The 12,273-nt window shown below is 31.2% G+C and overlaps 2 protein-coding genes across 2 annotated transcripts; both read left to right on the forward strand.

Moving 5' to 3' along the window:
* The first annotated feature begins 4,411 nt into the window (after positions 1 to 4,411).
* LOC130982063 (lactoylglutathione lyase GLX1-like) lies at positions 4,412 to 8,339 on the forward strand. Its single transcript, XM_057905915.1, has 9 exons — positions 4,412 to 5,402; positions 5,715 to 5,913; positions 6,016 to 6,140; positions 6,255 to 6,319; positions 6,481 to 6,696; positions 6,790 to 6,837; positions 7,434 to 7,541; positions 7,896 to 8,036; positions 8,132 to 8,339. The coding sequence occupies exons 1-9, from the start codon at positions 4,676 to 4,678 to the stop codon at positions 8,171 to 8,173; spliced, it is 1,671 nt and encodes a 556-aa protein (XP_057761898.1). The 5' UTR covers positions 4,412 to 4,675; the 3' UTR covers positions 8,174 to 8,339.
* Positions 8,340 to 9,601: 1,262 nt separating this feature from the next.
* On the forward strand, positions 9,602 to 11,762 carry LOC130981292 (probable RNA methyltransferase At5g51130). The gene is made up of 8 exons (XM_057904890.1): positions 9,602 to 9,847; positions 9,921 to 10,035; positions 10,188 to 10,235; positions 10,310 to 10,451; positions 10,541 to 10,628; positions 11,147 to 11,212; positions 11,435 to 11,503; positions 11,658 to 11,762. Exons 1-8 carry the CDS (start codon positions 9,602 to 9,604, stop codon positions 11,760 to 11,762), a joined length of 879 nt encoding a protein of 292 aa, XP_057760873.1.
* Positions 11,763 to 12,273: the final 511 nt, after the last annotated feature.

Consider the following 12,273-nt stretch of genomic DNA (forward strand, 5'->3'; position numbering starts at 1 on the left):
TTTAGATGGTTTATAATTTTTTTATGTTTTATGTCTTTTGTTTTATGGCTTATTTATGATTTTTAAGTTATGATTTAAACTTAATGTTATGTTTATTTGCTAAATTTGCTACTATATTTGCTATATTAATTAGATGCTTTATGACTAAAAAATTATTTATATAGATAAATTTTATAGTTTATTATATTTATAATTTTTCTATATTTTTTTTGTACAAATATGTATATTTTTTAGGTAATCTGCCATTTTTACTATTGTCTGCAACACCATTCGCTATAACTTTATGACAAATTTTTAGTTCACCGTCATGAGCCACCATCCGCAATAAAAAACTATGATAGCTTCCAATCTTCTTGTTTCATCTATTCTCTCCCTCCTTGTGGCTAATGATTGTTTATGTGACCATGAAACTTGATGATTATTGACGTATTTATTCTTATTTCTATCTCTCACCTCAACTCATTCATGCCTTTCCTCATTCGGTCGGGCTCTTTGTTTTTCACTCTCGCTCTCACTCGTTTTCTCTCATTCATTTACATTCTGTTTGTTTCAAAGGAATATAGAGAGAAAGAAAATATAGAAAAAGAAAATGGGTGGAAAATCAATTTTTTTGTTATTTGGATCACTAAAGAAAATGGAGAGAAAAAGAAAAAAGTGAAGCGGGATCTACATAAAACTTTTCTCCTCATCTTTGAGGTGAAAACTAACAAGGAGGAGAAAATAATGAGGCAATTACAAATTTGTCCTCTACTTAATAAAAAAAATCAAATTCTCCATTTTACTTTTTTCTAAATTTGAAAATCCATTTCTTGTGTTTTTTCCAGTTTTATAGCGCCATTAAACTTCATTTTTTTAAATATAATTAATGAAATTAATGATATAATGTATATAGGGTTACACACATATCGGATCGGATATAGCCTAAAATTCTATCCGATCTGCACTATACTCATCGGATCGGATCGGATACGATATCCGTATTTTTTTAGGCCGGATCCGATCCAATCCGATCTGCAGATCGGATCAGATCGGATATCGGGTATATCCACATAATTAAAAAAAAACTATTTACTCCTAAAATATTATCAATAATAGTTCTCTTGAATAACAAAAACAAAATAATAACACAAGATTTAAGTTTAATTATTCTAAGTTGAAGTACAACATAAAAATTAAAAATAAAATATCATAAAATTCATAAAATAACACACTAAAATTCATATCACATTAGGGTTTACTTTCTTAAACTATGCTATTTATATGTGATGTGCGGATATGCGGATTTGCGAATCAGATCCGCGAATATCATTGCCGAATCCGCAATCCGATCCTACCACAGTGCGGATCGAATCCGATCCGATCCGATGACTCTGCGGATCGGATAATATCCGCAAAATTTGGATCGGATGCGGATAATTACCGCGGATATGTGGATATTATCCGATCCATGTGCAGCCCTAATGTATAAGTAATTTTTATTAGTTTTTTATAAAATTATTTATTTGTATATATTTAAAAAATAATAATACATCTTTTTATTTACCACATTTAAAAGACAATAAAAGAGGATAACTTCAAAAAAGTGTTGTTATTAACAAAAATAATATATTAAAATCTTAAAATATAATTTGAATGATTTTTTTTATTAAAAATAACTTGAATACATTTATAAATTATAATTTATATATAATATAAGTAAGGGTATTAATATAATTTTATGGGTTAATGTTCAAATTCGTCCCTGAAAGATCACGCGATCTTCATTTTCGTCCCCGAATAAATTTTTAATCAAATTAATCCCTGAAAGTTAAACTGTTAGTCAAATTAGTCCTTCCGTCAATCGGATGATGACGTGTCACGTTAAGTGCCACGTGGCATAATGACGTGACACGCCACGTGGCAGGCCAGTAATACGTGGCACGCCACGTGACAGGTCATGCCACGTGTCACTTGACATATAAAAAAGTTTTCTATTAGTCAAAATAGTCCTTGAAAGTCCAGACGTAAGTCATTTTCATCCTTCAAATTTTAAAAATTAGACAAACTAGTCCTTATATAATTTTTTTATACTACTAATTTTAATAATATTTTTTAAACCTTAATAAACAAAATTCTCTTTACATAAAATAATAAAAATCATTAAATTTTTATAAAGTTATTTTGTCATTTGTATTTTAAAATTTTACATTTTTAAATTGTAATTTTTTATGTGAATTTTTTTATTTAAATGAGTTTATTAAATTATTATTGATTATATATTTAAAATTTAATATTTTAAATTTTATTAAATAATATAATAATTATTTTAAATTTTAAATCTTTTAAATTTTTTTAAAATTATAATTTTTATTATTATTTAATTTATATAATAAAACTCAATAATTGAAAAACTGGTTATAGAATCACTTTTGAATCTTAATATTCTAATATAATTTTTCAATATTTCATTTAAAACAAAAGGAATTTTATTTTAATACGAAGCATATCTATTTATATAATGTACTAGTGTGGAGTAGCCTGTGTTATGCATAGGTATAATGTTTCCTATTTCATTTTATCTCATTGATTTGTGAAATTTAAAGAAAAATTATATAATCTATCTCAAACATATGAAACACACAAAAATTTATTATGATGTTTGCACGTATTACGCTTAAGAAGCAATTCATTAATAATAATAATAATAATAATAATAATAATAATAATAATAATAATAATTAACCAACAAATTTTCAATATTTTGTAAAGTTTGGATTGAAACAAAATTTGTGGATCTTCTTGAATTTTGACTCTAAGTATCACTACCATTACCTCCTATATATAAGTAATACCGTAATGAAAAAAAAAAAGATGTAGTAAAAAAAAAATAGTGGTATAACTTTGTTTAGGCTAACATACATAAATTTTTATTTTGAGCATATAACTTTGTTTAAGTTAATAAATACATACATTTCAATTTTGAGTATATATATATATTCCAGCAAAATATAGTAATGTAACAAAAAAGGTTTTAGAATAGAAAAGAATAAGAGAGATTTTGAGAAGAATTAAAGGAGAGAGATAATTTTATGAAGAAAAAATAAAAAAATTATATAAGGACTAGTTTGACTAATTTTTAAAATTTGAGGGATAAAAATGACTTACGTCTGAACTTTCAAAGACTATTTTGACTAATAAAAAACTTTTTTATATGTCAAGTGTCACGTGGCGTGCCACGTGCCACTGACCTGCCACGTGGCGTGTCACGTCATCATGCCACATGGCACTTAACGTGACACGTCATCATCCAATTGACGGAAGGACTAATTTGACTAACAGTTTATCTTTCAGGGACTAATTTGATTAAAAAAAATTATTCGGGGACGAAAATGAAGATCGCGTGATCTTTTAGGGACGAATTTGAACATTAACCCATAATTTTATTTTGGTATAGTTTTCTTTCTTTCTATTTTTTTTTCATTCAATCAAAAAAAATTTTTCTTCTATTTTTTTTTCATGTATTTTTTCTTCATCCAAATAACAAATAAAAAAATTAAGTATTTTTTATCTATTTTCTTTTCTCTCATTTTCTTTCTACTTATTTTCTTTTCTCTTACTTTTTATTTTGCATCCAAACAATGCCTTAGAAAAAACATCATTTTGTTCCACTACTTCTGTTGTCTTTATTATTGCACTGCATTTTATTTTGTTCCTTTATTTGCTATTCTTGTGCAGTGTTATTGTTGTCCTTGTATCCTTGTGCTGTCTCTCATTTTTCTTGATGATGCCTAGTGTCCAATTTACTTTTTCTTCCTTCATCATACGATGATTTGCATAACCTTCTCACTTCGTATCATGATTATGATTTATCTCATCATTTACATTGGACTGAAACTTTGATGTTAGAATGGTTGCTGATGCTATACAATGTGTTCTTTTATTTTGGGTATGTATCCCTAATAAACTCGTTAACATACTTTTAACTTTTAACCCAATAAAAAAGCTATCATATACTAAAATTAATTCTAGACTAACAAAACTAATTTGATACCAAAAGAATTAGATTTATTTGATAAAATTAACTAAATATTAATATATGGGATTAGTTTTCTCAAACCAAATCAACGTTCTTAAATATGGAACACAAATATTTGATAAAATAGATTAAATTATTTTATTTTATATATTTTACATTTCTTAATTAATTATTGTTTTGAACAACTGTAATATTAGTGATAATAAATATATAATTATAAATGTCATATAGATCAAATTATAAACGTTAATTTAAATAATATAATTTAGGTTTACATTGCCATTTAAATATTTAATACATAAGTGGTAATTAGTTAATTATTATTATTATTGAGATAAAATAGCGATTTTGGGAATGACATGGTGGTACTCTGAACTCGCACCCGTTACTCGCATCCTCTTTTTTATTTTCGCGCGCTTTTTCTTCAACCTCCGTTCCTTTCCGATTCTCTTTCTCTCACCTTTTTCTCTGCAATTTCCTCTGAAATCACCGGTCGCCGTCGACGTCCGCTAGCAACAACAACTGCGGCGTCGCGGCGGTGCCGGCGGCGGCAATTTCACAATCCACAATAATGTATTTTCCACAACAATCATCATAACCGTCCCTTCTTTCTCACTCCATCAAGAAACAAAGAAAAAGAATGAAACCCTAAGAGAGAGAATGCCGATGCAGGAAGAGGAGCGAGTATTGGAGATCAACTTGATCTCCGCACAGGGACTCCAACCACCTTCTTCTCCGCTTCGGAAGCTCCAAACCTACGCTCTCACGTGGATCGATCCCTCAACTAAGCTCCGAACCAGACTCGATAGTCTTGGCGGTCAAAACCCTACTTGGAACGACAAGTTCCTCTTCCGCGTCACGCCGGAGTTTCTCTCCGGCGACACTTCCGCCGTCTCTGTTGCTATTTACGCCGTTGGAACATTCCGCGATCACCTCATCGGCACCGTCACTTTCTTCATCGGGAACGTCCTCTCTGGCGGCGCCGGAGTGCCTTGCTTCAGCGCGTTTCAGATTCGCCGGCCGTCGGGGAGGTTCCACGGCGTCATGAACATCGGCGCCATGGTCGCCGACGTCTCGGATTTTCCGGCGCTGCATAAGATATCGGCGATAGGGTACAGAGACCTGATGGGGATGAAGATGAAGGAGCAGAGGAAGAAAAAGAAGAATAAGAAGGCGCCGGAGGAGGAACTTTCGAGCGATTCTTGCGAGAATTCTTGTGCGGATTCGGTGGAGGAGGCGGATTCATCCTCATCTTCGTCGTCGCTGTCTCCGAGTGCGACGGGGGCTGGGGCGGTGTTGAAGGAGTGGAACGGGGTGAGGGAATTGGCAGGAAACAAAGGACTTGCCGCTTCTGGATTCTTGTGCTGCTTCATGGTTGCCCCGAGAAGTATCCAACTGAACTAACTTGCTATATTTGCATTTTGCAATAATAATATCGTAATTCTGAGATTTCATGATTGGCTAAGTAATGCTGTGTCTCATTTCATTTGATGAACGAATTTTTCTTTCCATTTTATTGTTATTATTTGTGGGATTTACTTAAAAAGCATGCTAAATGGAATGTTTTTAAGTATTTGACGTATACAATGTATTGAAATTTTCAAAAGCCCTTCTTTTCGATGCGAGTTTTTCTTAGCAAGATCCTAATATATATTAGACGAATAATATATTTTTTTTCCTGGGTTGATATATTATGCAGCTGTTCCAGAGCACCATAGTTTTTGCACGAAACCAAGGAGGTTATTGAGGAAAGATGGTAACTCAATGCGAGAGATTGCATCTGAGGACTTGTCTCAAGGTGGTGCCACAGAGGAAAACGTGATGGATTGGGTCAAGCATGACAACCGAAGAATGCTTCATGTTGTATATCGTGTTGGGGACTTGGAAAGGACCATAAAGTATGTTGTAAACCTAAGTTGATTGCACTACAGAGTAGCATTGTATTTATGGATACTGGTATAATATTTCATATGGGAAAACAATCTTCTTGGTGATTTCAGATTTTATACAGAGTGCTTGGGGATGTCGGTTCTCAGAATTCGTGACTTGCCGGAGCTTAGATGTGCTAATGCCTTTCTTGGCTATGGACCTGAAGATGAAAGCTTTGTTATTGAACTGACATACAGTAAGACTCATGGCTTTTTGGCCCGAGTTTTACTTTCTGAAGCCAATTCTAGTTACATGCTTCATCAGTTGATAACCTTCTGTTAGTGCTCATATTCCTTGGTTTCTGTTTCAGATTATGGGATTGATGAGTATGATATTGGAAATGGATTTGGCCATTTTGGTGTTTCTTTTGGTGATGTAAGTTTGCCTAACTTTTGTGTCAACTACCATGTGCTGTATTTTTATAAACATCTTTGCCCTCCCAATCTGTATTCTCTTGGAAATGGAGATTGTTTTGATTATCCTCTCTATTGTCTTTTGGCCAATCTATATGATGATGTCATCTCATTTGTTACTAGATTTCAAGCATAGTGGACATTGTAAGAGATAATAAGGATGGAAAAATAATTAGAGAGCCCGGTCCTGTCGAAGGAGGATGCTCCATAATTGCATTCATTGAAGATCCTGATGGTTATAAATTTGAACTTCTAGAAAGGGTTCTCTCTCATGAACCTTTGTGCCGAGTAATGCTTCGAGTGGGTGATCTTAATCGATCCATCGAATTTTATGAGAAGGTAGGGGTGAATGCAATTTCATGTTGGTTTATAGTCTTCTATCATATTTTCTTTTTGGATCAATTACTTATATATGTTATTGCTTGCCATTAGGCTTGTGGTATGCAGCTACTTTATACACGAGATAATCCAGAATGCCAGGTACCATGCATTCTTTAGATTATAATTTTGGCATTGAGATCCTTTTTTCATAATTAGTACGCCAAGTACTCAAAACTGGGGTAATTATTGTTTAGAGTTTATACCAACTATGGGGTTTTTAATGCCTTACCATATAATATGGAAGAATTAAGCTTGAGCAATAGAGATACAAGATACTAAAGTTAAACTGGGTCTTCTCTAGAACATTTTATTTGTGGTTTAATTGCTTTTAGATGATAATGCAACTTTCTTTGTTCGCTGTTGTCCTTCAAAATTACCTGTAAAAGATAGGATGACAAGGTCAGTAAAGTAATCTGCCGGTGAGTTCTCACCTAACAGGAGAGCACCTTGCATTGAGAATATTTTATCGTCCTTTATTATGATGAATATGTACCCCTGTCATCATGCTTTTAAGTTTTAATTTAATAATAATCTTTGTTTTGTCTTGGTGAGAAAGATTAACTTATTCAAAGATTAACTTATTGTGCTTTTGAATGCTAAGCTGTTCTAAGGTTCAATCTTGCTCTTGAATCAACCTGTTCTGTGTTTGCTTCACTCTGATATTTAAATGGCTTCTCTTCTTCCCTTTTTGGCAGTATACCATTGCAATCATGGGTTATGGCCCAGAAGATGAAAATGCTGTTCTGGAGTTGACATACAACTACGGAGTCACAGAATATGATAAAGGAGATGGTTATGCCCAGGTAGACATAAGCTCCCATTCTTTCTGATTATTGATATTGTTAGTCTTCTGAAGAAGATTTCATTGCTGCAGTTATTATGAAAGGCTTTTTCTTTTTTGAATAAATGACTGGAAGTAGAGCTTATATGTGAGGAGTCATAATTCTTTATTAGGCATGATCTATCATAGTGCATATAAATGTTTATTTGACATCTCTAAGTTTGTGGGGTTTTCAATAGAAGTGCAAACTTCTCTTGTACAAGTCTCTTGGTTTTTTCCCATTAAAATGCTTGCTAACTTGTGTTTGATTCTCTATTAAAAGTTTTATGTCTGTTAATTTCTCTGATACATTTCTCATATATCTGTTTCTTTACAGATTGCAATAGGCACAGATGATGTGTACAGAACTGCAGAAGCAATCAAACTTGCTGGTGGAAAGATCACCCGGGAACCTGGACCGGTACCCGGCATCGGAACAAAAATAACTGCATGCTTGGACCCTGATGGTTGGAAAACGGTATGGTTCTCTGTCTCTAGACTTTAAGCAGCACTTCTGGAAATTATGCATTTCTAACTAACTTGGTTTTTGGCTGTCTTGACTCTAATGTACAGGTTTTTGTGGATAATGTCGATTTCCTTAGGGAGTTGGAGTAAATTTTGACATAGTATTTTAATATTGAAGCTGCTTGCGTCAGAGAATATGCCATCTTCAAATCCTTTTTTTTTTAGATGATTGAATAATACAACAAATGTCTTCAGCTCTGTAAATGAATCATACTTGCTGATTTTGGCAATAGTCACGAAGTAACAGCTTTTCTCATGTGTTATTATTCTTATCCTTTCAAAAATGTCAAAGCACCTCTATACTACCAATTTCTAAGATTTCTAAAGAAAAATCTAGATCATTGAATAAAATCTTGCATAGTTGCATTGCCGTAAATCAACCACCTTGACTTATTAATTATTATTCAAAGACAAGATTACATATAAATAGGGTGGCTAAAAAGAAAAATTACAAATTAAATGTCTAATAAGGGCGGGTACAACGTAAACTCTCATTACAGATCTTCAAGAATACTATGACTAAAACCTAAAATAATTTTTTTACCTAAATTATGGTACTATCACATTGGTTATTCTTATTTGTGAAAATTATTTGTTGTTACAATAAGGAATCTACTGTATTCTTATATGTAGACATTTGTAAATTGTAACATGATTCATACGACTCATTATTGATGGAGCTTTTTCGGTTGCTTGCAAATGTGTCAAGCTAGAAGTGAACTTTTCATGACTTCCATTTTGATACATTATTCATCTAATTTTTTTATATTTTCATTTAATTAAATTTACTACAAATTCTTGAAGTAAGAGAACAATGACAATACCCAAAAATTTCAATTCTTCGACCCACTGACGTTTCGGATTATTAGTTAAATTTGTCAAAATTTACCAATGATATTCTAACCACATTTTTATACGAGCAGTTTGACAGTAAAAATGATTATCGATGTCTTGGCTGTCGATAAAGTCCTCAATAATAATCAATTTTTTTTAGCGATAAGCAGATAGGCTGATGCAAATAAGCTGATAAGACATAGAGATACTTATTTTAAATTTTTCTTAGATACAAAGATACTGTGTATATATAAGATAAAAAAAATTATAAAATATGTTAGATAGTTTTGTATTAACAATCAACAATACATATTTTTTCTGAACTCGTTCTAACAATACAAGGCAACAATAAGATTTTTGAAATATTATCTGAAGCTGAGTCCTAACTGCACTGTATTCAATTATTCATGGTGTCAGAAATTCTTTATGATTTTTTTAATAATAAATTTTTTTATTCCTTGAACAATACAAAGCTTCAAAATTCAAATGCATAAGAAGAAAATTATAAAAAAAAATAAAATTTCAAACTCCCCTCAAAACACGCTGACTCGTGAGAAACTTTAACGGTCCACAATAACTGATTAACTAACTAACTGCCATCTGAAAACCTTTTATATTCAGAAATCAGAAGCAAATAACTAACTTTGTTACTTGCACTTCAAGCAATTCTTTGTTTATGCAACAATGGCAGAAAGAAGAAACTTTGACCTGAATCAGCTCCCATTTCAGGATTCATCAGAAAGTGAAACTGAAAGTGAAGGTGGAAGTAAATCTGAATCTGAATCAGGAGCTGAAACTGAAACTGAAAGCGAAAGCGAAAGCGAAAGCGAAAGTGAAAGCGAAAGCGAAAAGGAAGAGGAAAAGGATCAGAAGAAGGATCTCGTTAGAATTAGGCAATATGGCAATTTCAGAGGATACTATAAGAAACGAGTATTCCTCTATTTTCTTTGTTTTTGCTTTCTTCTTTTCATTACTGTCAGCTAAAAAGATTCAAACTTTACAGAATGCAGGGACTCCTGACAAGGATTCTCGTTTAGAATTCTTGAGAAAGGAATGGTTTGAAGACAAGGAGTGTCTTGATATTGGTTCCAACGATGGCACATTAATTATCTCCATTGGTATTTTCATTGACCCTCCAAAGATTCAATCTTTCCTCATTCATACTATCGGAATCTTGGAAATTTATGTTTTCTTGCTGTGCAAGTTAAACTAATGACAAAATGGCACTGAGTTTATTAGATAAGTGCTGATTCTTTGTTCTTTTCCGCAGCGAAAATGTTCCGGTGCGAGAGCATTCTTGCAATTGACATTGATCCTGGTATGATCAGTTCTTGCTTGGAACTTAATTAGAATAGAAAAGTGTGATTGATTGTTGTTGTGGGCAAATTGCAGAACTTGTTGAGAGAGCAAATAAGAAATTGAGAAAAGCTGCTGAAAGTGGTGAGTCCTCCAAGAATCTGAATGATGTGGTCACATTCAAACAAGAGAATTTTGTGGAGAGCCAGCATCCAGAACTCTATCATACTGTTACTTGGTAAACTTTTATTTCGTATCATACATTATTATGTTCAAATTCTTGGATTACATGAAATTAAATATATTTCACCTTGTGCAATAATGCAGTTTTAGTGTAACTCAATGGATACATTTGAATTATGGAGATCCAGGCTTAATCAAATTCTTTTACAAGATTTGGGAGGTGCTTCGACCAGTAAGTATTTATTTTTAAACCTTAATTTATGTGTGTCACTATCTCATCATAATCCTTCAATACAGTGAATAACATTCAAATTGGTTCTTAAAAAAAATTAATCTAACGCTTTGATCCTTAATAAATTTTTATTTTTTTATAAAAATCTTAAAAAATTACTCTTGTAAGATAAATTAGTCTTTTTTTTATTTTGAAGAGAGACTAATTTATTTTATGATGATTTTTGAGACCTAATTACCTTATAATAAAATTTATTAGAAATTTATTTATCTAATATGCATATTAAAATTTTAATTAAAAATGAGAGAGAGACTTATTTATCTAATGAGAATAACTCATGAAGAATTTTAGTGAATAAAAATTTACTAAGAAACTAAACTATTTGAGAAACAATTTAAATTCACACTATATTTTATACAATTTGAACCAAATTACCTTATATACACACACATGCACATTTGTGTTATATCCTACTTCTATGTTTATTTATTTATTTATTTTTTCTTTTCTTCTTACAGGGTGGCGTTCTTATATTGGAACCTCAGGCATGGAAATCATATGTACTAAAGCATAATGTATCACCTGTAATAATCCTTAATACCCTTAAACTCTCTCTCTTAAAAATTAATTTATATTATATCAATTCAACTGTTAAATTATTATCATTCAAGGTTTTTTTCTTAAAAAAAAAATCTCATGCATGCTATATTTTTCAATGGATTACTATACTTGAGTGTGTATATACTACTTTTAACTTTCTTTTTAATTATGTTTTTTCATTTTTTTTTTGTTATTGTATTGTGCAGATTACTGCTGAGAAGTTCAACGAGATTAAACTTCGTCCAAAAGATTTCCAAAAGATACTATTAAATAGGGTTTGTGTTATTTTTATTTCTATTTCTTTGATGAACTGTATATCAAACTGTGAATGTTTGTTCAATAATAGCAAGCATTCAGGTTACTTATATTTGTTGTGCAATTTTATCATTATATTCTTGAGACCTGATGTTTTTTTTTTTTCCTTTTTAGATTGGCTTTAAAAGTGTAGAACATATCAATCCAGGATGGTTAAAGGCCAAGTTTCGTTACAATAGACCTATTTTGGTTTTTAAGAAATGCGACAAAGTACAATAATGTAATCCAATTTGGATTCATTTTTTTTTTTTTGTATAGTTTGACATTTAGATTGATAGGTTGTTCATTGTCATAGACAGCATAAACAATGCAGCAATTAGCAATTTTTCTTAATTTTTTTTTATGATGACTTTCATTTGCATAAAAAACGAGTCGAAGGACGTACCCTTAAATGAGATACACTTTTTAGCCGAGTTTTTTAGTTTATGATTTGAGTCTAAATTTGAATCCATATATTAAATGAATTAAATTTAAATTTGAGTAAGGTGAACTCATTAACTTATAAGCTAGTTCGATTATATATAAAGTAACTATATATTACTTATTATAGTTATGCATATTAATACATTTATTATATATTTTATATTTTAATTTATAATAATGATATGTAATTTTACACACAAGCACATATATAATTGATAGATTTTTACATAAATGATAATTTATTTATTTATGAATATTAAAATTATTTAAACTAATTCGTGAGCTAAAGTTGACTCATGAGTTTTCG

This window comes from Arachis stenosperma, chromosome 5 (assembly GCF_014773155.1).
Source record: "Arachis stenosperma cultivar V10309 chromosome 5, arast.V10309.gnm1.PFL2, whole genome shotgun sequence".
In the NCBI taxonomy this organism is placed as follows: domain Eukaryota; kingdom Viridiplantae; phylum Streptophyta; class Magnoliopsida; order Fabales; family Fabaceae; genus Arachis; species Arachis stenosperma.